Source organism: Oncorhynchus masou, chromosome 1 (assembly GCF_036934945.1).
Source record: "Oncorhynchus masou masou isolate Uvic2021 chromosome 1, UVic_Omas_1.1, whole genome shotgun sequence".
Lineage (NCBI taxonomy): Eukaryota > Metazoa > Chordata > Actinopteri > Salmoniformes > Salmonidae > Oncorhynchus > Oncorhynchus masou.
In genome coordinates, this window is record NC_088212.1 from 62,562,070 (window position 1) to 62,588,569 (window position 26,500).

The 26,500-nt window shown below is 41.4% G+C and overlaps 1 protein-coding gene across 2 annotated transcripts in view; it reads left to right on the forward strand.

Annotated features, from left to right (window-relative positions):
* The first annotated feature begins 7,525 nt into the window (after positions 1–7,525).
* The window catches only part of LOC135547587 (protein BEAN1-like), a 49,076-nt gene continuing 30,101 nt past the window's right edge, over positions 7,526–26,500 (forward strand). Inside the window, exons 1-3 of one of the 2 annotated variants that reach the window (XM_064976726.1) lie at positions 7,526–8,042; positions 9,349–9,423; positions 10,832–10,960. In XM_064976726.1, coding sequence (XP_064832798.1) covers positions 8,015–8,042; positions 9,349–9,423; positions 10,832–10,960 — 232 coding nt within the window. In that variant the 5' untranslated portion in view covers positions 7,526–8,014. Of the gene's footprint in view, positions 8,043–9,348; positions 9,424–10,831; positions 10,961–26,500 lie in introns of those variants that run through there. The other variant, XM_064976734.1, reaches the window with a different exon arrangement.

Genomic DNA, 26,500 nt, shown 5'->3' on the forward strand with positions numbered 1-26,500 from the left:
AGGTGTGTGCCTTTCCAAATAATGTCCAATCAATAGAATTTACCACAGGTGGACTCCAATCAAGTTGTAGAAACATCTCAAGGATGATCAATGGAAAAAAGATGCACCTGAGCTCAATTTCAAGTCTCATAACAAAGGGTTCTGAATACTTATATAAATACATTTGTAAAAACCTGTTTTCACTTTGTCATTATGGGGTATTGCATTATTTTAGAATAAGGCTGTAGCGTAACAAATGTGGAAAAAATCAAGGGGTCTGAATACTTTCCGAATGCACTGTACATGCTGAAGCCATCCCATGTGCATGCATATGTCATCTGTCTCGATTTATTTAAGGGCTAGCCCTTCCTTACATAACGTTACATGCTTGCAAATGGCTCCTGATTAGAATTGATTTGATTTCATCTCGAAGGAATTTTATTCCCTTGTTACATCCTCTCTTTGTTTCAGATTTGATCTCCCTCCTTATCCCACATCCTCTCACCTGAAACATATTATGCTCATCTTTCATCCACAACACAACAATGTTACTTAGAGAACGCTATTCATTTTTTTTGTTTTACCTTTATTTAACTAGGCAAGTCAGTTAATTAAGAACAAATTCTTATTTCAATGACAGCCTAGGAACAGTGGGTTAACTGCCTTGTTCAGGGGCAGAACGACAGATTTTTACCTTCTTAGCTCTGGGATTCAATCCCTAGTCCAACGCTTTAATCAGTAGGCTACATGCCGTCTTTCAAATGACGATAGAGCTTTTCCATATTGGATGGCAGTCCTACATGGGAGTGAGTGTAACATAAACTTTCAACACTCTCTCAAATAGTGTACACATACAGTGCTAAGACACACATACTCTGTCATCCAAATCTAAATCTCCCATATTACTACTAAGAAATAAATCCTTTGCCTCAAAATTTTTATTTATTCTCCCTCTCACACACACAGTAAAATCCCTCCTGTACTTTGTATAATTTTCCACACATACTTAATCCATACAAAGTTAACAATGTGATGTCTTGACTGAACAGAGATTACAGATCAGATGGCCTGTGTGTGCCCTGAGCGGTCTGTGTCCTACCTGTCTCTCTCACGTGTCACTCCATATGGCGTCTGTCCACATCAGCAGCAGTCCAGCTCCAGGGAGGGCAGGGCATGTCATCGCTAGCCATACTCCTCTGACCATATGGCCCCAGCTCTGAGTCTCTGGGGAGGAAAGAGAGAGTGTGTCTGAGTCCAAAAGCTAAATCCAAATCTTTCTGTGTTATGTAAACTGCAGTCGTGGAAAGGTCCCATGGTCCCTGTAGAACATAGCCTTCATAGTGGGATTAATAAATATGAAGACTGTATGCTATAGGTTATTCCGCTGTCCTGGCTAAGGGAATAACAATGTCCTGATATGACTCTGTCAGAGAACAGGCATCTGAGTTTATGGCGCTGAAATCTGACTAATCCTTCACTTTGTCTGATTTAAAGGGACCTGGTGAATTGTTGTTAAAGCAATAGCTTTTGTTTACGTATATATCCCTGCCTGACACCTCCGTAAGTAATGTCTGCCTGCTCACATCTACAGCAACACACCATCTGGGTATCTGTTTTGTTCTATCTCCCCATCGGTGTGAACGTTCATTGTTGACGTGAAGCAAAGAGTCATACACTCGTCTTTTTCTGCCGAAGAAGAATAAAGGACAGAAAATAGACTTTAAAACCACAGACGGGCCAGTTGACATAAACAACTAACTACACAATTATCACATTTCTATGTCACCACAGAGACATAGGCCTATGGGATGCATCTGAAAATACAGTAGGCCTATTCCTTTTTTTTCTTCTTTTTTTAAATACCCTCACTCCTTCTTCCACTTACAGTATACCTCTGTTCTCCTTACTTTTCAAATCTACAACGACATAATCCATGATGACATTTTTAAATGCCAAGTAAACATAGTGCACCTTTTTTGCCTTTACAATAGCATGCTTTGGTGAAGGTATCCTTTCAGTGCTAAGTAGGGAGACTCTTCCGGGCGCCAGCAGTAGTTTTACAGGCTGAAATATTTATAGCTGTGTGTGCTTGCTGATGCTGCTGTGAAGATGAAAAAGTACTAGGAATGACTGAGCGGCATGCCCATCAAGCCCCCAGTCACCGCCTTACAATTCCCTTATCACAGTCCGCTGTATAGGCTACTGCCTGTCTGTCACAGCCAAAACACTGAACAAGGTGACAGTAGTCACCAACTAAATGCGAGATCATTACCTTGACCTCCACCATTGATCCTATCCCTCTGCTCAGAATGTGTCAGTGTTAATTAAAGCTTGTCCAGGCTGTGACACTGTGACATCCAACACAAAAACGTCAGACCATTACCTGAACACCACAGGAGATTGTGGCACCTTCATTGGGGAGGACGGTCTCATGGCAATGGCTGGAGTGGAATCAGTTGAACGGTATTAAACACATTAAACACATGGTTTGGTTTCTATGTGTTTGAAGCCATCCCATCAACACCATTCCAGACATTACTATGAGCTATCCTCCCCTCAGCAGCCTCCACTGCTGAACACATCTCAGGAGGTGAGGGAAAGAGGCATAGGTTATCTATCACTTTAAAGGAAAACTCCACCCAAAACTATATTTTGTTATTGTTTCATTATCCCATTTTTGATATTGTCCCAAAATGTTTTGCATGTCAGCATGGGTAGAGCAAAATTCAGTTGGTGGTAGGCTACAGTAACCGAAAAACGTTTGGAACCACTGGCCTAGCCTTAGACTCCACCACTCAAACATGAAACTCTTCAACAAATTTGTAAGGCTCACAGAGAGCACGCATAGTATTGTTTATGCTACCAGTGACATTACATCTACACAAAAAACGACTTATTGGAACATTGAAACGATTTACTGTATAATCTAAAAGTTCCATTTTATTTCCAACCTGTGTTTGATGATTGCCATCTCCGGTATTGGCGCGCTTTTTATAGGGTGCGCGCAACATTTGATCACTTCATCATTGGCCTATAGGCTATCACGTCAGTGACGTCGGTAATTATTTCGTTATGAAGGAATGATGTTACATTACAAGTAATTAATTTCTACATACGACAGTGACCGCAGTAATTATTATTCATGTCGGATGTGTAAATGTTTCTTTGTCAGATGTTAGGTTTCTATCCAATTGGTGACAGATTTTCATGCGAATATTCTAAAATCCGCATAAAAACAATATGCACATTTTCCCACCAGAAATGTGTTTCCATCAAATTGACTTGTTGCGGACACAAGGCTGTGAGGGATGACATAGTACACATAAAAATAATGTAACTTTGTGGTTAAATTCCCATGTACCAAAAAAAAGAAGAGAATGTGCCCATTCTGGTCTTGGCATGTGCGTTCTGGCCAACAACTCGCAGATACAGTGTAGTGGGTATGCCACCTTTATTATGAGATTATTATGGATATAAAAGTGATATCATTTTTATTTGTCAAAACCAAGCATTGATCATCATGTCACCAGAATAAGACCTTCGATAGGAATTGGAAAGGAACATCAAGCTTATCAGGTGTACTTTCACCACCCTGTGAAGTTCCTCATAATTGATTTCATCTATAGCGTAATAAACCAATATCTAGCAACTGCAGCCCACAACTCGGGGCGTTTCTGCATGTGGGCATGACTGCATCTGCAGGAACGCCTTCTCTTGAGCATTGGTTCCTTCATGAACACCGCCACTTCTCCTCCTCTCCCCCTTGAGCATGACATCTTCATACATGTGTGACACTTTTGAATGTCAGTCAAAAAGGAAATAAAAGTATTATCTTAGTTGTTTTAAGACACTGGTTCAAATCCAGGCTGCATCACATCTGGCTGTGATTAGGTGGTGCACAATTGGCCAAGTGTTGCTGAGGTAGGCTGTCAATGTAAATAAGAATTTGTCCTGAATTTACTTGCCTAAATAAATATACTGCTGTGCCACTTGGGAGCCCCAGTTTCACCCATCTCAAATAAACTGCGGGAGGACAACATATCATTGCGTGACTCCTAGTTTACTTAGATATGATTGTTATCATATCAGTACTTTCGCATAAAGGTGTTTCCACTACCATTTCTTGCATAATTAATTTTACAGACACGAAAAGATCCCACCTTGTCTAGCATATTTTGTTCTGTCTACATTTGGAAAGTTTACCAGCCTGTTTTTTTTAGGCTTCTTTATTGTGCCCATTTTGACCGTCTTTGAAAAACCTAACTCTTTCTGTGTTTATGGTTTAGCCCGTTTTGGGAGTGTCTGCTTTTAACCAGGGCGAGGTGACCGAACCACTGCTTTTAACCAGGGCAAGGTGACCAGAAACATGACCGAATACAAACAGTGTAGCTAGTCCCTCCCCAAGGCAATCAAACAAGCTAAGCGTCAGTATAGACACAAAGTAGAGTCGTAATTCAACGGCTCAGACACAAGAGGTATGTGGCAGGGTCTACAGTCAAACAATGCCACCTTTATGTTTACATACCCTACATTACTCATCTCATATGTATATACTGTACTCTATACCATCTACTGCATCTTGCCTATGCCGTTCTGTACCATCACTCATTCATATAATTGTATGTACATATTCTTCATCCCTTTACACTTGTGTGTATAAGGTAGTTGTTGTGGAATTGTTAGGTTAGATTACTCGATGGTTATTACTGCATTGTCCGAACTAGAAGCACAAGTGTTTCTCTACAATCGCATTAACATCTGCTAACCATATGTATGTGACAAATACAATTTGATTTGATTTTATTTGTCTTTTCAGGCTATACACCATCCTCTAGTCATTGTTTACATTTTACTCATTTAGCAGTTGCTCTTATCCAGAGTGACTTCGACTTCGAAGAGGCACTTCGAAGAGGCACTTCGACAGATAGTTCACCTAGTTGGCTTGGGGATTCAAATCAGCGCCCTTTTGGTTACTGACCCAATGCTCTGAACTGCTAGAACGCTTGTTATACTCATTGCTCAGGTGAGTGAGTGGCAGGCCTGTTTAAGGCTATTAAGCATTTTGCCTTTTTGAGTTCAGTAGATTGGTTTGTATTGTATTTAGCTTCTTGTAAATATCATTGAACATTTTGGTAAATCACTTTTTGCACTTGACCTATCATCACCGGGCTGCACTCTAACTGAAACTGGCTGTATTTGCACCATATTTGTATTCTCTGGCTTCTCTGTGTTCTCGAACCCTCCTAACTGAACTGGTAGATCCCGTTATATGGTAACACAACGGATATGTTCTCCTCTATCAGACTACCTCTGCCCAGTTGTGAAAAAGTACCCAATTGTCATACTTGAGTGACAGTACAGATACCGCAATAGAAGACTTGTAAAAGTGAAAGTCACCCAGTAAAATACTACTTTAAAAAAGTATTGGTTTTAAATATACTTATATAAGTATGTAAAGTAAATTTAATTCATAAAATATACTTAAGTATCAAAAGTAAAAGTTTAAATCATTTCACATTCATTATGAATTGCACCATTTTCCTGTCCTGCTAAGCATTCAAAATGTAACCAGTACTTTTGGGTGTCAGGGAAAATGTTTGGAGTGAAAGGTACATTATTTTCTTTAGGAAGGTAGTGTTTTAGAACACCTACTCATTCAAGGGTTTTTCTTTATTTTTTAAAATTTCCTACATTGTATAATAATAGTGAAGACATCAAAACTATGGAATAACACATCTTTAATCATGTAAAAACCAAAAGAAGTGTTAAACAAATCAAAATGTGTTTTGTACTTGAGATTTGTCAAATAGCCACCATTTGCCGTGATGACAGCTTTGCACACGCTTGGCACAAACTTTCCCAAAAATCACAGATTCAGTTTTTTAAAATCCTGGTTGAAAGATTTCCAGGAATCTTCCAACTGGGATTTATGGAAAACCTGGGAAGTTTTCTGGAATTTTGCAACCCTGCTTGCAAGTCATATTATGCTGGCTTGCAAAGTGATGTGTAATTCCTATTTGAATCCAGCCACAGTTATATCCAACAGTTGGCATTTTTATTCACCCACAAACTGCATTCATAATAACTGCCAGGGTCAGAAACAGTGTGAGGAGACCTAAGCTATCTAATCTGGAACAACCATTTCAGTAACAAGTGCAAAAAAATCAAACTAAATTATTGGACGAATCAATATACCCACAAAAACAGAGATATTCAAAACAATTCTAAAGAGAGCAGTAAAGCATGCTGGGAAAAAAGTTAATTTGTTATCATATCATTAAAATATATATATATATATATATATGTGACTTCTCATTTACTTTTGAGTCAATGCCACATTTTCATTGACTGAGTTCTGCTTACTATAAATATTTGAGTTAAAAATGTCTTTGTGTTTACAGTGCATTAATTTACAAATCCAAATGCTATCAAGTTTATGGGTATGGATACATTGTTCTTATGATGTACACATAATTACAATTTCCTTCAGCAGACACACATAATGGGAAGAACGTATCATAATATACATCATCAGCAAACCTTTCTGGCAATGCATTGTATCACCAGTAGGGGTGGCCAACACACCTATCATGGAATATTTGTAATACCACACATCAACTTGATGAATTGTTTTTTTCAAATTATTTTTACATTTAACATTTATTTAATTAGGCAAGTCAGTTAAGAACAAATTCTTATTTAGAATGACAGCCTTCCCCGGCCTTCCCCTAATCCGGACGACGCTGGGCCAATTGTGCACCGCCCTATGGATCTCACGGCCGGTTGTGATACAGCCTGGAATCGAACCAGGATCTGTAGTGACACCTCTACCACCGAGATGTAGTGCCTTAGACCGCTGTACCACTCAAAAATGTAACACATTCCTAATATTTTTTGTCTTGCCCATTCACCCTCTGAATGGCACACATACACAATCCCATGTCTCAATTGTCTCAAGGCTTAAAAATCCTTATTTAACGTGTCTCCTCCCCTTCATCTACACCCATTGAAGTGGATTTAATAAGTGACATCAATAAAGGATCATAGATTTCACCTGGGTTCACTTGGTCAGTCTATGTCATGGAAAGAGCAGGTGCTCTTGATGTTTTGTATACGAAGTGTAGGTCTAGTGTCTTTTCTGAAATTATTATTTAAGCTAAAAATTAAAAATGTCCATTATATTCAATGAAAATTCTTAAATTCTTGAATTGGAATTTCCCTAATTGATTCAATTGAAGTGGTATTGACCCCAATCTCCTCTTTTTCAGTATTCTCATATGTAGTAATACATGAATAAACAGTGAATAAAGTGGATAACAGTCGAAATGTGTGGATGTCAGAAGATAGTTCACAACATAATAGCCTTTGTCTGCTTGAGAAAACGGAAGAAATAAAATTAATACAAATACTGTAAACTTAACATTAAAACAGAAAAATGTGGTGCTCTTACATCCTGGGACATTCATATTGTATTTGCCCAGTAATCTGCAATATGGTATCCATCCAACTACCCTTATGTCATTTGTAAACAATCGCCAGTGTTGGCACATGACTGTCGCTACCCGCTTGTCATCTAAATTAAATATCATGGCATTATAATACTGTATGTTGGATAACTGAGCGCTGCAAACGAGCTACTACGTTCGCAGCCATGGCGGGACATAGAAGATGCTTCTTGCTGCAGAGTGTTTGATTTGACGGCTTTTGAAGGCATTTGGTTTACATGCTCGATGGTTACACTGTGAATTTTAGAAAAAACTAGTATTATCGAGTATCTAACAGAAGTTTAATGAGTGATATACATGCTATTTTGGCCAGGTGGGCAACGTCTCCGGTCTACGGCACGCGTGTTTGAGTTGGAATTTGGACCAGGGAAGGTGTTCTGAGGGTTTTCACACCAGATATTATGTGGCACCGTAAGATATTGTAACCCTTTTAATCACGATGTTTTCTTCGAATTAAACAAGTCATATTTCTGCTGGCATTGGGTAGGTAGGCTATCCGAAATCGAACGACAAGAAAACACCTGCATCACATGGGGAGATTTTTATACTGGTCGGTGGGTAAGTACTGTATCACTCTTTCCTCTTGTCCGATAAACTGTTGCATTTTTAGTTTATAGACCTGTGATCTGCGTAGAGTATTCCAGGTTGAGCAGTTGCTTTTTTAGTTATGCTGTGTTGTGAGTACACCTTTAAAGATGTTTCACCATTGAGATCATGGCATCCATGCGCCATGCTTGGGCTTTCATAGAATGTTTCCCAAAAAATGTATTGAAGTCATTCATATTTTCTCATTATTGCGTTATTAGTTTGGTTCTTGTCCAAGGAAGGCCATGAATTGATGACTGACCCAAAATAGGCCAAATTGGGCTGTCACATAGGGCTAGCCCAAAATTGATGAACATAGTGTATACAGGCACCTAGTGCTATGCACCTACCCCTGAGGAGTATGTAGAATCTAGCTAGAGAGCATTGCATTTATCTTCCAAACATCCCCAGAATATATATGGTACAGTACATGGAAACAGAGCTCTGCATGGAACTATACTTGTCCAATTTAAAGGGACTATTTGCATTTGATATGTCCATGTTACTGTACAGTAGGACAGCTAGTTTAGAGGCCCATCTGGTTTCATATCAAATCTAAGTATCTATCCTAGTGCTCTATTAGTAGATGTAGAGGAAGATGCCAACCCACTGACTATGTTACATAATGTTCATGAGAAGTTATTACAATTCCATTGATTGTCATCATTTCCATATTCCTTTTTTTGGGTTCTTTTTCAACATATTGATCTGGGTATCCAGAAACTGTCTGATACCGGGTTGGTTACACAACTAATGAACTTATTTTCTGCCTTTGACAAATACAAAAAAAGACAAGGCTGACAGTGCAAAATGAATGAATAAAGAACTATAGATTTTTCTACGGGGGATATTAAAGTCTTATCTTGATCTTCACATTTTAGCTTGTCAATAATACTGTCACATCACCATAAAGGTTGGGCTTTGATGTTGTGAGATAACTGGCATGACTGTCTAAATATCTGATCTGTAGTCAGCTCTGATGTAGTTTTGCCTCAGACAGTAATGGTCATGGCAGCTTGTTGACCAAAGCCAATATGCATTACTGGCTTTGTCCCACATTCTCCTTTGGACCTGAAATACCAAGCCAAGCCATGGCTTGTCCAAGCTCTGCATTAGAATCACCGGGCCTCGGGAGAAATGCCAAAGAGGCATGATGTGATGTCAGAGTCAGCCAAGAGAGAATAACACCTCAGTCACCATAAAACAAAGTTGACAGGACTACAAAATGAGATTAATGCTTCCTCTCTTTCTGTTTCATTTTTGCCCTGTACCTCGACAGCTCTAGCACTGCACACTCCCCTTGTCTGTGGCACCTCAAACGCCATTGAAGTTGTCAGGAACTACTCCAAAGCCTGTGAGTTTTCTCTGTGTTTTACATGATGTTCCAATGCTCAGTACAGTATTTAACCATGGCTTCTTATACAAGGAATGCACAGTTTATATCATACATGAGTATTGGTATATGAATGTATGGTGTGTCTAATGTATAACACAGGACTCATGGTCCGTGAATGGAGTGTACTAGAATCTTAAGAGATTTTAGCTGTTGCCTGGAAGATGCAGTGTTATGTAAGAGCACTATGCACCTTTGGTTAGCGTGACATTATACACTCTGCTTTAAACAGGACATGAATGGCAGGGCTTTGTGATGGCAGGCAGTACAGTCATCCTTCATACAGTGTGCACAGAGTAAACGTCTTCATATATGACTCACCTCATTTAAATAATAAACACACACATGCACAATACACAAAAGTAATAACACACGTATAATACAGTGCTTGATTCATTTACGTTTTGATTTATTCTAAACAAGAAAATGACAACGTGCATTTCAAGATAACCAATCTGAAGCAGATTTCAGTGTTAATAATTTCCACCAAGTTACAAATCCAATCTCCAAACGCCTTAACGGGATACTTTGGGATTTTGTCAATGAGGCCATTTTTCTACTTCCCCAGAGTCAGATGAACTCATTACGTTTACATTTACATTTAAGTCATTTAGCAGACGCTCTTATCCAGAGCGACTTACAAATTGGTGAATTCACCTTCTGACATCCAGTGGAACAGCCACTTTACAATAGTGCATCTAAATCATTAAGGGGGAGGGGGGGGGGGGTGAGAAGGATTACTTATCCTATCCTAGGTATTCCTTGAAGAGGTGGGGTTTCAGGTGTCTCCGGAAGGTGGTGATTGACTCCGCTGTCCTGGCGTCGTGGATACCATTTTTAATGCCTCTGTCTCTAGTATGAGGAAAGTTAGAGGTCATTTTGTGAGCCAATGCTAATTAGCATTAGCGCAATGACTGGAAGTCTATGGGTATCTGCTACACACTAGTTAGCAATTGCGCTAGCTCTAGTTAGTAACTTCCTTCAAACTGCACGCAGAGACATAAAAATGGTATCCACGAGTTCATCGGACTCTGGGGAAGTAGATAGATTCACTGCCAAAATCCTGAAGTATTCCTTTAATATTGCATGTAGAGGGGTCCTGGTATTGATCGAATACCTCAGACCCTGTGGTCATGTACAGGAAAAACTAATGAACACAGGGCAGTGTGGGTGGCCCCTTGGCTGCACACTACACACAAATACACACGCACACACATGCATGTGCCTCAGGCTCTATAAACAACAGGGAGCCTGTCACTCACATCAACCCCCCTCTCTCTCTCTCTCTCTCTCTTTCTCTCTCTCTTTCTCTTTCTCCCTGTCTCCCTCCCCCCCTCACAATCTCCCTCCCTTCTGCCTGCCCTTGCAGATGAGGACATCGCCCTTCTGTGCAGAAGAGAGGAGCTCAAGTTCGGCACCTGCCTCATTAACCGGCTGAAATGTTACTATAAGAAGGACTGTGGAAGGGAGTACATGTTGATGAAACTAATATGCTCAGGTAAGGGACATATCCTTACATGTTTACTGCAAATGTTTTATGGGAATTTTCTTAATGGTACTTGTCACGGTGTATACTAGACTGATTATCCACAAAGTATTATATCTGTAATGACTAAGAACATGTAACTCTGCCTCTTTAGAGAGATAATAATAACCATGGCAACATATGTCTGGGATGTGATTGAGAACATCTGTTTCTGTCTTTAGTTGATTAAATAGTGTAGTTGTAAGCTGCCTCTGGCACTCCTCTTCAGATCAATTTCCCTGACAGAAATGCAGACCCCAAGGCCAATGTCCAGAGAACTGAACCACTTAAATAACGACCTCAGGTGTCTCAAATCTATATTGACTTCCTGAGGTGGTAGCCGTTAGTGTTAGCAGTGTTGATTATCATGATTTTATTATATCACTGTACGTACAGCGTTATGGGAATACACATCCCATGCTGTCAAAATTACACAAAATGCCGGTTCCTGCTTAAAAAAATAAATTGATATTACCAACACGGGTTGTCATCCATCCTCAAAATGTGATGTTCCAGTCCTAATACAGTGACACAAACATGGTTTGTACATCAGTGGTGACCTCGTGTTGCCTTTTTGTGTTACAAATCGGCCTCAGACTTTGCCATTTTGCCTTTTGTATAACACCATCTCTGAAATATGATCTATTGGCTGCTAGGTAGCCTCGGTCCTTTATAAGTACCTTTCCAGTGAACAGCTTGTCCCCTCGGCCACGGTGTGTTTACACCCGCCACTAATGCAGCCTGACCTTTCACTAAACTGTTTGCAGAGAGAGAAAATTGTGCCCACAAACGGCTGCAGTCAGTCAGTGGAACCTCGATACGTCATGTGGTCCCTGGCACTCTTCAGAAGAGCTCTAATGAGCCACCGAGGGCTCCTCAACCAGCCACAACATCTATCTCCTGGCTGACTATTTGGAGAGGGCTGTGATCAGGGAGGAAATTGTTCCCGTTAAAGCTGGCCCTTGTGTGATTTTATGGCATCCGTATTCTACATACATAACCATTGAAATCTGAATTAAGTAATATCAAGATGAGAGGAAATGTTTAAACTCTCTTCAAAGTATTTGCATGTTTAGACTGCACACAGACTGTTGTGTTGGAATCAATAAACTAAGCTGTAATGGGAGTTTTCCCAGTGATGAAGGGTGGCTAAACCTATACAGCCTTGCTGGCTGCTCTGACAATCATAGCGCCTCTCAAAGTAATACTCACCAATCCCTGCTCTCCTTCTAATCTATAATTCACAGCTCATCCCCCTCACACCTGAAATGTCACCAGCCCCCTAGGCTGTGGAATGACTTTCGGCGGACAGACTCCCCGCTCTCGGGCAAGCTGTAAAAAATGAATAGAGAAAATAAATAGATAAAGAGAATGGAAAGGCAGGATCTTTTTTTAGGTTCCTCTATGGACATGCCACTATGCCCAGCACAGTCCTCTATGTTGACACTGTAGCTGAGGACTTTCTTTGATATTTTGTTGGGGATCACCCATCAACATGTGACTGGCCAAGTGTGTTGCTACTATTTCAGTACCTCAGTGTTGGGTGTAGAACTTCACTTTCCACAAACAGATCACTGAGAATGTCTTCGAGAAATTAATTTGCCATCTTAAAAATGTCTTTGTAATCTGAATGTCATCATAGCAGATACTATCTAAGCAATCTTTATTTCTTAATGCCTTTCCTTTTGAGGACCTATAATATAATACACGTGTTAATAATACAATTTGATTAAATGAATACACTTCAATACATTCAATGGATGAATCCTCTCATCTTGATCAAATATATGTGTATTAATTGTATAATATATTAATTCAGATATTACCTGCTTCATACTGTATGCCCAAGCATACTATTTGCATTGTTTGCAGTGAATAGATAACCTCCAGCATCCTGAATCTCCTGTTAACCTCCCATTAGTCACAGTGCAGATATCTGCTTCAGCTCTCAAATGAAAGCACTGGCTCTGTGCTCCCATGTCAAATTAAATAGTGGAGTGGTTTTCATGGATACAGCACTAACCTCTTCACTTTGTTCTGTATATTCTTTGTCATAGTCATTCACTTCCAAGAAGTATCTTCACCCCATACTAGTGTGGCAGCGACAATGTATTAAGTTGGTCTTTTATTTCAGCATTCTGATTGAGAAAAGGGGCTTCAGTGAAGGATAGCTCGCTGAAGGATAAAGGATACAGATGGGACATCGGGGCTCTATCCTTGAGAAGGACACTTAGCCCAAATTGTTTTTCTAAATATCCAGCTGTAGAAGTGGATAATATGTAAATCTATCCATCTCCCGGTGGATCAGGGCATCTGCTGAGTGGGTAAATAAATAATGTAAAGAGTAGCAAGTGGCTGACTAATGCTGCCACTTTGCCATCATGCCCCTTTCCTGATTTGACCTTCTCCTCACCGCTGCCAAGGCAGACCTAGGGACTGTGACGGTGGCTCTGGATCCCCCTGGAGTGATCCAGCTCACCCTGCTCATGCCCTGCTGGCTGTCTGTCAGAGTAGGGACATACAGGAACAGACAGGCTCTACGCTGTGGCTGCACTCCCCAGACCACATCCATCACCACTTGTAATGTACGGTTCCTCAACATCTACAAAAACCGCCGCTCCTCTCTAAAAGGAAAACACCAGATCTTGTAATCTGTGTTATCTGGTCTGTTTGTACTGTCATTTGTTTGTGTTGTGAATACCTGTTTGCAACTTGTACAGTTTCAGAGATGTGCAAGCTGGGATGATGATTCTATGCTGAGGGGAGGTTTCAACACAATCAGTTTGAGTTTGTTTGGATATACATACAATGCATATAAATGTCAACGTACAACACCCAAGCGTCAATGTGCAATCACACCAATCATATCCTACACTGTAATTACAATGTGTTTGCCCACAGGATGTAATGCTATGTAAACATACATTTGAGCAACACCTATTATGAAGCCTTTTCACAGACAAAAGTTGAGGCACGTCGTCTTTCCAAACCTTATTTCGGTGCCTTCATATTTTATAGGGAGATCTATGGCCACTTGAGTTGTTCTCTCCTTAAACACTTTCAATTATCTGTACGTCAGAATGTATTCAATGATGTACACTGAGTGTACAAAATATTAAGAACACCTGCTCTTTCCATGACACACTGACCAGGTGAATCCAGGTGAAAGCTATGATCCCTTATTGATGTCACCTGTTAAATCCACTTCAATCAGTGTAGATGAAGGAGAGGAGACAGGTTAATAAGGATTTTTAAGTATTGAGACAGTTGAGACAAGGATTGTGTAGGTGTGTCATTCAGAGGGTGAATTGGCAAAACAAAAAGTAAGTGCCTTTGAACGGGGTATGGTAGTAGGTGTCAAGACCTGCAACGCTGCTGGGTTTTTCACGCTCAACAAATATTTGATATACTGTATTTCCTTTTTATCTTTTGATCAAAGAGCCAATCCTTTTGCACCCTTTGCATCTTAATAAGTATGATTGTTTATCCTAGCAAATCAAGTCCTCAGAAAAAAGCACTCGTGTCAGTAAAAAACGGGACCGGATTTTAAACGGTCTGTTCCAGTTCAGTGCACATGATCTACGAGTACAATGGTACCCCATGATCCTTTGCTTATCCATCAGAAAGAACCCCATATTTTATGAATTATGAAAATGTCAGAAATTGGCACATTTGCACATTTCTGTTGCATTTTCACTTGGTCCAGGTATGACCATCTATATGCATATTAGGAGATGTGGTAAGATTTTAGAATATTGAGGGTGGGGATAAAATACCAAGATGGTTCTGCTTCAGTTCCCTTGTCACAGTAGAAAAAAACAACTATTAAAGGCATTGCAGGTGGCCAGATAGTGGTGGCAGATGTCAGGTGAATTCTCCCTGTGCCTTTTGGAAGAAAGCTATTTTCTTTGCAATTAGTGGCCAAGATTTCTTAATAGCATCTAATAATTGCAATGGCAAACTGCTGTGGGGTGGAGTGAGTGAGACAGGAGGAGGATGGAGACAATTTGTCCTTTATGAGTGCCTCTATTCACATTACTTGCTTTAGACATATTCCTTTAATCTATCACTTTGTCTCGGCCTCACCATTTACAGCAAACATGATGAGAACGAATGTGTCTGTGAATACGATGGCTGGAAAATGGCTCCAGAACACTGTCGGCAGAAGAAACATTATTGTGTTCTGGTCTAACACCCCAAGCATCTGTTCCTCCACACATTGCAAAAGCAATGGGATTTCTCAAAGCGGGAAATGTGCTTACACATGCCATACCCAATTCACAGCTGTGGATACAATACGCAAAGGTCAGTAGTGCCCTATGGCAAGCCTGCTTCTCCCTATACCCAGCTGTACCCTAGGGCCCAGGTTATAATTTACCCTTGTATTGTGTCACCCATGTATGTTTTAACCTTCCCAGGGTTTCAGATGAAGGCCTGTAGTGTGCAGTAGGTTAGGTATGGACATCCGTCTTCCCGTCAGTTGAAAAGTCAGGGCAGATACAGTCGGAGGGATCAGGGGTTATTACATCAACTGGAAGCTGGGGTTATTGGAGCCGCTTTAACCAAATTAAGAGGCTGCAGTGTAGCTTCATCCCGTGGGCTCAGTGTGCCAGCCATGACAGTGAGTGGAATCAAAACAGCCAAATCCCACTGAAATGGGCCCTCCTGACCCACTAAACTCAGAGGTCTGGATAATGCAGGGCCAGGCCTCATTTATTTATTTATATGTAACCTTTGTTTAACTAGGCAAGTCAGTTAAGAACATATTCTTATTTACAATGACGGCCTGGGAACAGTGGGTTAGCTGCCTTGTTCAGGGGCAGAACGTCAGATGTTTACCTTGTCAGATCAGGGATTCAATCTAGCAGCCTTTGGGTTACAATGCTCTAACCACTAGTCTACCTGCCGCCCCATACCCTGGCTGTCTGTTTGTTTGGGAGGGCCAGCAGACATGGCCCATACATGCAGGTTTATCCCTAGTACTCCTCTAATCTGGGTTAACTGACTTGGGGAGAGCTCTCTTTAAATGGCCGGCCCCTCCTCCCAAAGTGTATAATTATCTTAGAGGGATAAAGTGCAGTGAAGTCATGGGCTGTTTACTGTCATTGACAGTGTTTTAGGACCGTGGTTGTCGAATTTTGGAAAAAGCTGACTATACACACATACTTTAATAACAGTGAATTTAAAATATACTGTAGTCCTGATCAAGAAGCGATGTTGTATCTAATCGGCTAATGCAATGTTGAATGTCGTATGACCTTGAGCACTACCGCTGGAGGTCATTCACTCTGAAAACCTTTCAAAGAGGCTTTGTGTGCCTGGAGTAATCAACTGTTCTTCAGAGCTCACTTGAATCACATGGATAATCATGATAACCAAAACCTGTCCCCCGCCCCTTTCTGTCTCTAGCATGTCATCACAGTAAACCTGGTCCCCTGAGGAACTCTGTAGATGTGTAGCTTGCTGGCCGCCACGGGCAATCCAAACTGGTTTGATCCAGAATGAGTGCAGCTCAATTATTCACTCACTCCCTTTCGGGGTTCGGTTGTCTAATTCGTCTTTCCATGGATCCCCCTTAGAAGGATCTCCGTATGAAGTTTCCCACCGGCTGGAGCCTCTGGCAGAGCTGGATAAGGACAAGATGCCTGTGCTCTCAGACACCTCTAAGTCTCAGCCAATTATGGCGTAGCGGATGTCAGTTTTGACAGACTTATGCACTTTTCACCATTTCATATCTTTCTGACAGTTTCCACAACAGCTTGGAGTGAAGCAGCTTCCTTTGCCTAAATCCACAGAGGCTGAATAATCCACAATATGAATGGAAATAAAGTCAGAGGCTAACCAAACTCAAGAGGACAGTGCATTTTCTTCTTCAATATCCCCTTGTTCTTGTAAAGCCAGGCACGCTGGAGGGAGGCACAGCCAGTCAATGATTTAATCTCATAATCTTCTATTGAATTAATAGAATCAAAAGGCATCAACTTTCATTCTGCAAGTTCTTCCCTGGTCGCTGTGTTTTGGTGAGCCAATACCTGCCACTGTTAGATAACCCACTTGTAATGATAACAATTTGTTCTGAATTGAAGTCTTCCATTTTATGACATGACCTAGCTCTTCCTCTACTTTGAGTTAGAATCATTTCCTGTAGCTGTTGTGTCATGCTGCTGCTCCTATGATGTTACTGTTGCAAGAGGGACAGACAGTTCCAGCCAGGTTTGGCCCTAGATTTGTACAGGAAATGACTCATTCATACCTAACCCCATTAAGCCACTTTAGACTGATGGTGTCTGGACTTCTGAGATAGGAGCATTGTCACACCTCCACCTCAATGGGAGACAAACAAATCACATTTCATTTTCTTGTTTTCACCATGGCAGCCTCAAGGGAATGGTCAGACGCTTTGTTTTCCACACCGTTAATGTCTGAATTGTCGAATCAATGGCAGATCTACAGGGCTCCACTGTTTCAATGGCCCAGTGCTCAACATGTATCTGTGATGGCTCTATGTATTATTGCCTGTTAAAGGGGATTTTCCCCTTTTCAAACACTATGCTTCTGAAAAGTGTCCAGTCCAGCAGAAATAGGGTAGGGATTTTGAGTAATTTCCAACTGCTGCCAGGCAGATGAGCAAAAATATCTATTTTAGGATTCATCATGTATCTAATGTGAAATATGCAAAGACCTAATTTCTCTGACTCTAATTCTGCTGCGTTGATGTTGACTGATCGGATTGGGTTAATGGATCTAGAATAGTGAACTATGGTGATGCCGCGACATCACACACATACGCACGCACACCGTACACAACAACCACGGACCTCCTGGTAAAGGAGTAGGGTTGGATGTGGCAGAACACTGGTATAATAGTGATCATCTGTGCCAACCCTTCTGTGGTGTATTAATAGGTGAGCTAGAATGCACAGAGACTTAAGCCTCTATGATCCAGTTTGACCCAGATATTCATTCCCACTCCATGGCTCTGTGACCCACATCCAGTCATATCCAACTTCCCTTCATGTATAATATTGTGTATGGTGTTACGCTGTGAAGGAGGCTGTCTTATAAAGGGCATTGTGCCCAGATACAGTATTAGGTCACATCTCTGAGACAGATACAGTTCATTTGTTGTTCCATGCAGATGTTACTGTTTTGTATCACCTGTAATCTCATTGAACTGTTTCAATAGAATAAACTGAATAGTTCATGTGTCTTTGCAAAATAGGGGCCACTGCTATCTATCTCTTTCATGCATATCAGTTGGGATCACAGGAGGCTGCTGAGGGGAGGACGACTCATAATAATGGCTGGAATGGAGTGAATGGAATGGTATCCAACACATGGAAACCACGTGTCTGATATGTTCAATACCATTCCATTGATTCCGTTCCAGCCATTACTCTGAGCCCATCCTATCCAATTAAGGTTCCACCGGCCTCCTGTGGTTGTGATATCGTATGATTGAAGGTGTGACAGGGCCGGAGTGGAAGAGACTGATGTCTATTGGGTTTTTGCTGTTCTGTGGATTGCTTGCTCTCATTTTTACACCAGCCTCTGGGTTTTAGAATCCGATCTCTGATGCTTTGTCTTACAGCCAGAAAACCAGCCAAGACCATGCTGTAGGCAGGAAATGGGTCACACCATGTATTGTGTAAAACATAGAGCACACTGTGGTTTGCTGTCTTTGTCACATTGAATACAGGGGCTGACGATAACAGAGCTGGGTACACGTGTGTTTGTTCCTATTTCTTCATAGGTCTGTTTTTGTGTACTGTTAATTTGTCTCTGGGTCGTATTTGATTGAGTTTGTGTGTGAGCGAGAGAAAATTAGAGAGAGAGAGAGAGAGAGAGAGAGAGAGAGAGAGAGAGAGAGAGAGAGAGATGAAAAAGAGAGGGGGAGAAAGAGAGAGAGATGGGGAAGGGAGAGAGATGAGAAAGAGAGATGAAAGAGAGAGCGAGATGGGGAAGGGAGAGATGAGAAAGAGAGTGTAAAGGAGGGGGATAGGGAGAGGGAGTGTGTCAGTATTTGTCCCCCTGGAGCTGTTGCTCTGTGCAGTCACAGTGTGCTCTGGCCTGGTCAGCAGCTGTCGTGTCATCCAGACTCAAGCCTGATTCTGATGGCTGTGCTGCAGGATGACCTTGAGCCGCTGAATCAGTCTCATGCTAAATTGATTTGGGAGGGTTGCTGTGGAGATAGCTGCATGGCTGACAGACTGCCCAGTAACAGCAGTCCCATCCCAAGTCACAGTCAGGGAGCAACAGTGACATCTCAGCCCTGGAGGCTCCTTTTAACACTGAATGTGAAAGGAGGGAACATCACTGCGACTATCAGATCCATTATAACCCATCCATCAACCAGCCAGCCAGCCAACTGAGTCTGTCTACCACAGGGTGTGCGAAATACTTCCTACCACCCGCTAGTAACATGCAGCCAACGGGTGAAATTATAAGATATTATCACACACAGAAGCTGTTATATGGACCTGGCATGGCTTGGCTAGTATGTGTGGTATGCTCTGTATAAACAGGTGTAGTAAAGATATAGTATCTTAATTTGATCACTCTGTTGTGGCTGAGTGTTTTCCTGCACCTCAGGAAATTCAAATGAGCCTCGTGATAAATACATTCGCAGAAAACCAGCAGTTCTCTTTCTTTCTCACTCGCTCAAACGCACCAGACAGAATAAATGCTCTACTACTGTAGGTCCTGCTACTGCGACATTCAAATGTACAACAATGTATCTGAAATTCAGCCATATACAGTACATCAACAACCATAGTTTTATATATCCTGAACAAAATGACGCAACATACAACAATTTCATTGATTTTCCTGAGCTCATATAAGGAAATCAGTCAATTGAAATAAATTAATTAGGACGTAATCTATGGATTTCACATGACTGTGAATACAGATGCATATCTGTTGGTCACAGATACCTTAAAAAAAAGTTGGGGTCTTGGATCAGAAAACCAGCCAGTACTGTATCTGGTGTGACCAGAATGTTGTCCCACTCCTCTTCAATGGCTCTGCGAAGTTGCTGGATATTGGCAGGATCTGGAACACGCAGTTGCACACGTCAATCCAGAGCATCCCAAACTTGCTCAGTGGGTGACATGTCTGGTGAGTATGCAGGCAATGGAAGAACTGGGGCATTTTCAGCTTCCAGGAATTGTGTACAGATCCTTCTGACATGGGGCCGTTCATTATCATGCTGAAACTTGAGGTGATGGCAGCAGATGAATGCCACAACAATGGGCCTCAGGATCTTGTCACGGCATCTCTGTGCATTCAAATTGCCATCGATAAAATGAAATTGTGTTCGTTGTCTGTAGCTTAGGCCTGCCCATACCATAACCCCACCGCCACCATAGGGCACTCTGTTCACAACGTTGACATCAGCAAACCGCTCGCCCACACGACGCCATACACGTGGTCTGCGGTTGCGAGGCCAGTTGGACGTACTGTCAAATTCTCTAAAACGACGTTGGAGGCGGCTTATAGTAGAGAAATGAACATTCAATTATCTGGCAACAGCTCTGGGGGACATTCCTGCAGTCAGCATGCCAATTGCCCACACCCTCAAAATTTCAGACATTCAAAACTTCAGACATTTTAGAGTGGCCTTTTATTGTCCCCAGCACAAATGCACCTGTGTTATGATCATGCTGTTTAATCAGGCTCTTGATATGCCACACCTGTCAGGTGAATGGATTATCTTGGCAAAGGAGAAATGCTCACTAACAGGGACGTAAGCAAATTTGTGCACAGAATTTGAGAGAAATAAGCTTTTTGTGTGACTGGAACAATTCTGGTATGTTTTATTTCAGCTCATGAAACATAGAACAAACACTTTACATGTTGCGTTCATATTTTTGTTCAGTGTAACTTAATAATAACACAAGATAGATATTGGTCTACGACATAAAAGTGTATCCAAAATGCAGCTGTAGGCTGCACCTAAACTATAGCCTAAAGTAGCCTATGAAAATAGAATGTTAGAACGTTTAACTTTTTTGAGAATAATCAAATCCTCCTGCAGGATAATTTTACTCCTGCGGCGAAACTGGTCAAATTAAGATCCAACATCTCTGTGAATATGAGAGTTACAGGGAGTATGCGACTTTCTTTATTATTGTTTTTGGAGCAATATGTTTGGAACATTGAATCACAATAAGCTTTTGTGAACTAAACTGTGAGTGTGCTTTCCACTGTAGATACAGTATCTGGTAAGAAGCATTTAAAAATAAATAAAAAATCTAGTCAGTTAAGAGCAAATTCTTTTTTTACAATGACGGCCTACCAAAAGGCAAAAGGCCTCCTGCGGGGACAAAATAAAATATAAAATATGATTATAGGACAAGACACACATCACGGCAAGATAGACACCACTACACTACATACAGTAAAGAGAGACCTAATACAACAACATAGCATGGCAGCAACACATGACAACACAGCATGGTAGAAACACAACATGGCAACAATATGGCAGCACCACAACATGGTAGCAGCACAAAACATGGTACAAACATTACTGGACACAGACAACAGCACAAGGGCAAGAAGGTAGAGACAACAATACATCACACGAAGCAGCCTCAACCGTCAGTAAGAGTGTCCATGATTGAGTCTTTGAATGAAGAGATGGAGATAAAACTTTCCAGTTTGAGTGTTTGTTGCAGCTTGTTCCAGTCGCTAGCTGCAGCAAACTGAAAAGAGGAGCGACCCAGGGATGTGTGTGCTTTGGGGACCTTAAAGAAAGTGACTGGCAGAACGGGTGTTGTATGTGGAGGATGAGGGCTGCAGTAGATATCTCAGATAGGGGGGAGTGAGGTCTAAGAGGGTTTTATAAATAAGCATCAACCAGTGGGTCTTGCGACGGGTATACAGAGATGACCAGTTTACAGAGGAGTATAGAGTGCAGTGATGTGTCCTACAAGGAGCATTAGTTGCAAATCTGTTGGCCGAATGGTAAAGAACATCTAGCCGATCTATAAATTACGTCTCCAAAATCTAGCATGGGTAGGATGGTCATCTGAATCAGGGTTAGCTTGGCAGCTGGGGTAAAAGAGGAGCAATTACAATAGAGGAAAACAGATTTGAACCTTAGCCTGCAGCTTTGATATTTGCTGAGAGAAGGACAGTGTACCATCAAGCCATACTCCCAAGTACTTGTATGAGCTCTAAACCCTCAGAGGTTTGTGGTTTGGTAAGAAGAATGCCCCTCTCGCACCTGTGGGGAGAGGGGCATTCTTCTTACCAAACCACATGACCTTTGTTTTGGAGGTGTTCCGAACAAGGTTTAGGGCAGAGAAAGCTTGCTGGACTCTAAGAAAGCTTTGTTGTAGAGCGTTTAACACAAAATCCGGGGAGGGGCCAGCTGAGTATAAGACTGTATCATCTGCATATACATTTTATGATAAAAACTCCTACTGCCTGAGCTATGATGTTGATGTAAATTGAGAAAAGGCTCCTGAATTCCTGCTTTCATGTGTCAAAGCCTGCAGTGCCCTGCTCATAAATGACCCATGAGCCCCTGTGTGAGTATCATACCCACCTCCTGGCTGCCTGGTCTGGCAGTAGGTGAGCGGTAGAGGAGCGAGAGGCTTCGTGTCAGGCCTGGGATCCGGACATCCTCCCTCACTCCATTGGTGATTTGACATGACTGCTTAATGACTACCTCAACCAAGGGCCCGGAATCAGACCTGACGTTTGCTCAATACAACCGGAAGCCGCTCTACTTAGCGCCTGCCGACTGAACTGATCTGCTGCTGCTAACTCACAAACAGACCAGAGAGACAGAGACAGTACTACACGTACAGACAGCCCTTCCTTTGTCATCAACAGAACCACATCCTGAAGAAAAACACTTTCTGGGGAGAAGCAGCCAACATTTGTTCCCTTCATTTTATATATTTACCTTTATTTAACTAGGTAAGTCAGTTAAGATCAAATTCTTATTTACAATGATGGCCTACACTAGCTAAATCCAGACGACGCTGGGACAATTGTGCACCACCCTATGGGACTCCCAATCACATCCAGTTGTGATACAGCCTGGAATCAAACCAGGATGTGTGTAGTGACGCCTCAAGCACCGAGATGCAGTGCCTTAGACCGCGAGCCACTTGGGAGCCAATGTTTCTGCTTTTCGACTGTAAACCCAATGTTACATTAGTCATACACCCTTATGTTATAGTGATGGGGGGAAAATAATCTGCACAGTTACATGTTTGGAGATATTATTTTTTAAGATATATCATATCGTATCTTTTTGACAATATCGCAATATTATTTTTGCCCTAGCTGGCTGCACGAAAACTCTAGTATTTCTCCTTCAGAGCTTGTTCTTCATCTTCTTTTTAAATAGGGAGCCAATTTGTTTTCAACACTCCATGACTGATCAAAACTTGTTTTCTCATGTCTCTCTCTTGTCCGTCTGCAGCAGACATATATATGGTGAGCAATATGTTTGGAAAATCGAATCGCAATAAAATGACAGTATCGAATCGCAATAAAATCACAGTATTGCAACAAATATCGTATCAGCACTTAAGTATCGTGACAATATCGTATCGTGAGGTCCCTGGCAATAGCAGCCCTATTATGTTATACTAGGGACATTGTGTTTCCATAGCTAGGGCTGACAGTAGGAAGAGCTGAATCAACAACCTCTGCATAAACCAAACAGTTGCTTTGTGAGAAGGTGTTAAAGTTCACAGTTGGCCATTGTTAAGCAAATGCCAGCAGAAAAGTACCAGTGGCCTGGCTTTGGCCCCAGGTGAGAGCAGGTCTGCCGGAGCCATGGCCCAGTGAGACACGGGTGCCGGGCCACATAGATGGAAACAGAGAAGTCTGAGCCTTTTTTTGTGTAAAACATTGGGGTAAAACCTTTTTGGAAATGCACCATGAGTTAACTGCTATGTCTTTGGTCTAGTTTGTACTTTTCAAAAAAGGGCATGGAATGTTACTAGTACACCTGTATTGTGTTTCCAATTATCCCCGGTGCCACTTAGCAACACTTCAAGGTGTACCAGTGGCACTCCCTTTACTATTGGTTGTTTTGTAAGTAGACTACACGTTGGCTTTTTGAAGCGCGAACTACTGCAGTGTGTGCTTTGTAGTGTGGCTAAGATCGATTTCTGCTCAATGAAGCAGGCTCTACCTTACATTAGAAGAATGGATTGCGGGGAAAGCATGTCTAACAGTCTGTGGTGCTTTTCCACGCAGTGCTGTCCATCCCCCAGACTCGTCATAGACGGCCATTTCTTCCCCGTGTCTGTCCTCATAAGACTTCCGCTCACCCCCTCATGGCATTGAAGGAACACATTTGTGATGAGAGGAGAAAAGCTGTCACCCGGCAGAGACAGGGCAGTCCTTTCACTCGTCCCCTCCGCAGTCCTCTCGTCTTCTCTCACTCTTCTTTATTTGCCTCTCTTTTTTTCTCCTCTTATTCTTCTCATATGTTGCAGTCTTTTGGTAAACGCTGTGGACATCTGACATGTTTTCTTGGTAATCGAAGAGGGAAATTTTGTGTGTGTGTCCCTGCCTGTCGCTTCTGTTATCCCCTTACTGAGGGTTGCAACGGGAAGTTATATTACTGCAAACTTTCTAATATTACAAGTAAACTACCAGAATTGTGTTATCTTTCAAGGATTTTATGTAATCTATCGCGAGACATCTAGTGGCCCTTTTTGGTACTTCAGATTTGTACAGGTGTCTGTAATTATCTTTGGCCCTCTGTGTGGCCTTATCACCTGCAAAATGTATGAAATACTTTTTTTTTGGGGGGGGGGGGGATGTTAAACATTATCCTAAATATAAACTATCACCTTAGTAAATATAATTGGTGTTAAAGATGAGGGTTTCAGCATGAAATATCCTTTATATTTTTTTCACACACTTTTATTTATTTTACTATGTCAGTTTGTTGTCACTGTTTTGCCTTCAAACTGGTGGCAGTTGCGTCAACAGTTGGAAGAGTTGCAGAGTTAATTGAAAATAATGCCATTGTTGATTCAATGCTTTTTTTCATTAGTTATTTTCTCGCTATTTTCTCTTGGACCATGTGGTCTATCAACTAGAAACTCATGGACAATATGGAACAAAAAAAATGTATACTAAATATGAATAAAAACATTTTTTAAGTGATTGAACTATAAATTACCAAAGTTACGATAGATTGTCATAGATTTTCTGTTAATTACCGAAATTACTGAAGATTCTGGTAGCTTTGGTAAACTACGCAACGCTACCCGTGCCACACGGGACACACTCAGGGAAATAAGCAAAAGAGTTGTGTCACCTATTAAATCAAGTGACAAATATGTGTGACTGGAAGTCCCATGGTGGATCATGTGTTGCTTGTAGGTTGTAGCAAGGCTTGTGTGACGTAAAACACGGAACTGCCACCTAGTGGTAGTCATTGTTCTGCCCTGGGATATCAGTCTGTCTTCCAGTCCCAGAGTTATTTATTTCCTGCTCAGAGTATACCTTCGTCTTTGGAGTTGAAGTTGGGATTTTGCTGTTATTGAAGCCTATGGGGATTGCTGATTTATGTCAAGAATACTCTTAAAAATAGTCCTTTTCATTCATAATACCAATACATATTGCTAAAGGTGGATGTGGAGCTAAATATTTTCTTCTTTTTAATGTTGTTATATTTCAGAATTGAAATAAATAAATATAGATGTCCTTGAGGTCAGAGCAGAAATCAGGCATCTGCAAAATATCTATGCTCTTCTCTGGCACACAATAGGTTCCTCTTCTAGAGGCATGCAAGGTGACATTTGTTTTCCTCGTCACCTTGAGAGAATGCCCACAACGTCAGGGAGGACTGTTATGGTTGAATGCAGGGAGAGGAGTCCTTATCACCCCTCATTCTATAGGGCCATATCAATGTGTTTTACTCTCTCTCCACATAACCATGTACCTCTCATACTGGGTAATACACATGTACTACGACAGCCTTCATCTTCTCCTCACTCTGCATTCCCTACTGGCCCAGTGACCATCACCATAGATTACACAGGTTGTAACCTGCACAATGTACTCAGCGATGGATGTCCCTTAAACATATTCATAGTGCAGCCATCTTCAGTACAATTTTATATATATTTAAAAAAAAATGTTTTTAACCTTTACCAAAACAAGTTACCAAAACAAGTTACCAAAACAAGTTACCAAAACACATCCAGACATCCTCTTAGGATCAGACTGTCGTCTCAATGGCATGGTCCCTCTAGCTTGTATAGAGTCTATAGACTATTTAAAGCAGACCCTGTCATCATCTATCCGAATCGTAATAGTCACCTTAGATCCAACAAGGTTTCACATGGGTAAACAAGCATGTGGCCAACCGATGCACTAGATGTGGCCTTGGTATGTACTGTACATGTCAGGACAACACAGGCATTAGAGTGATTGTCTTGTATTGAGGTCATACAGGAACTTGCTGTGTGTACGGAATAACTTCCGCTGCTACTGCGGTACTGTATGTTTGTCATGTCCCAC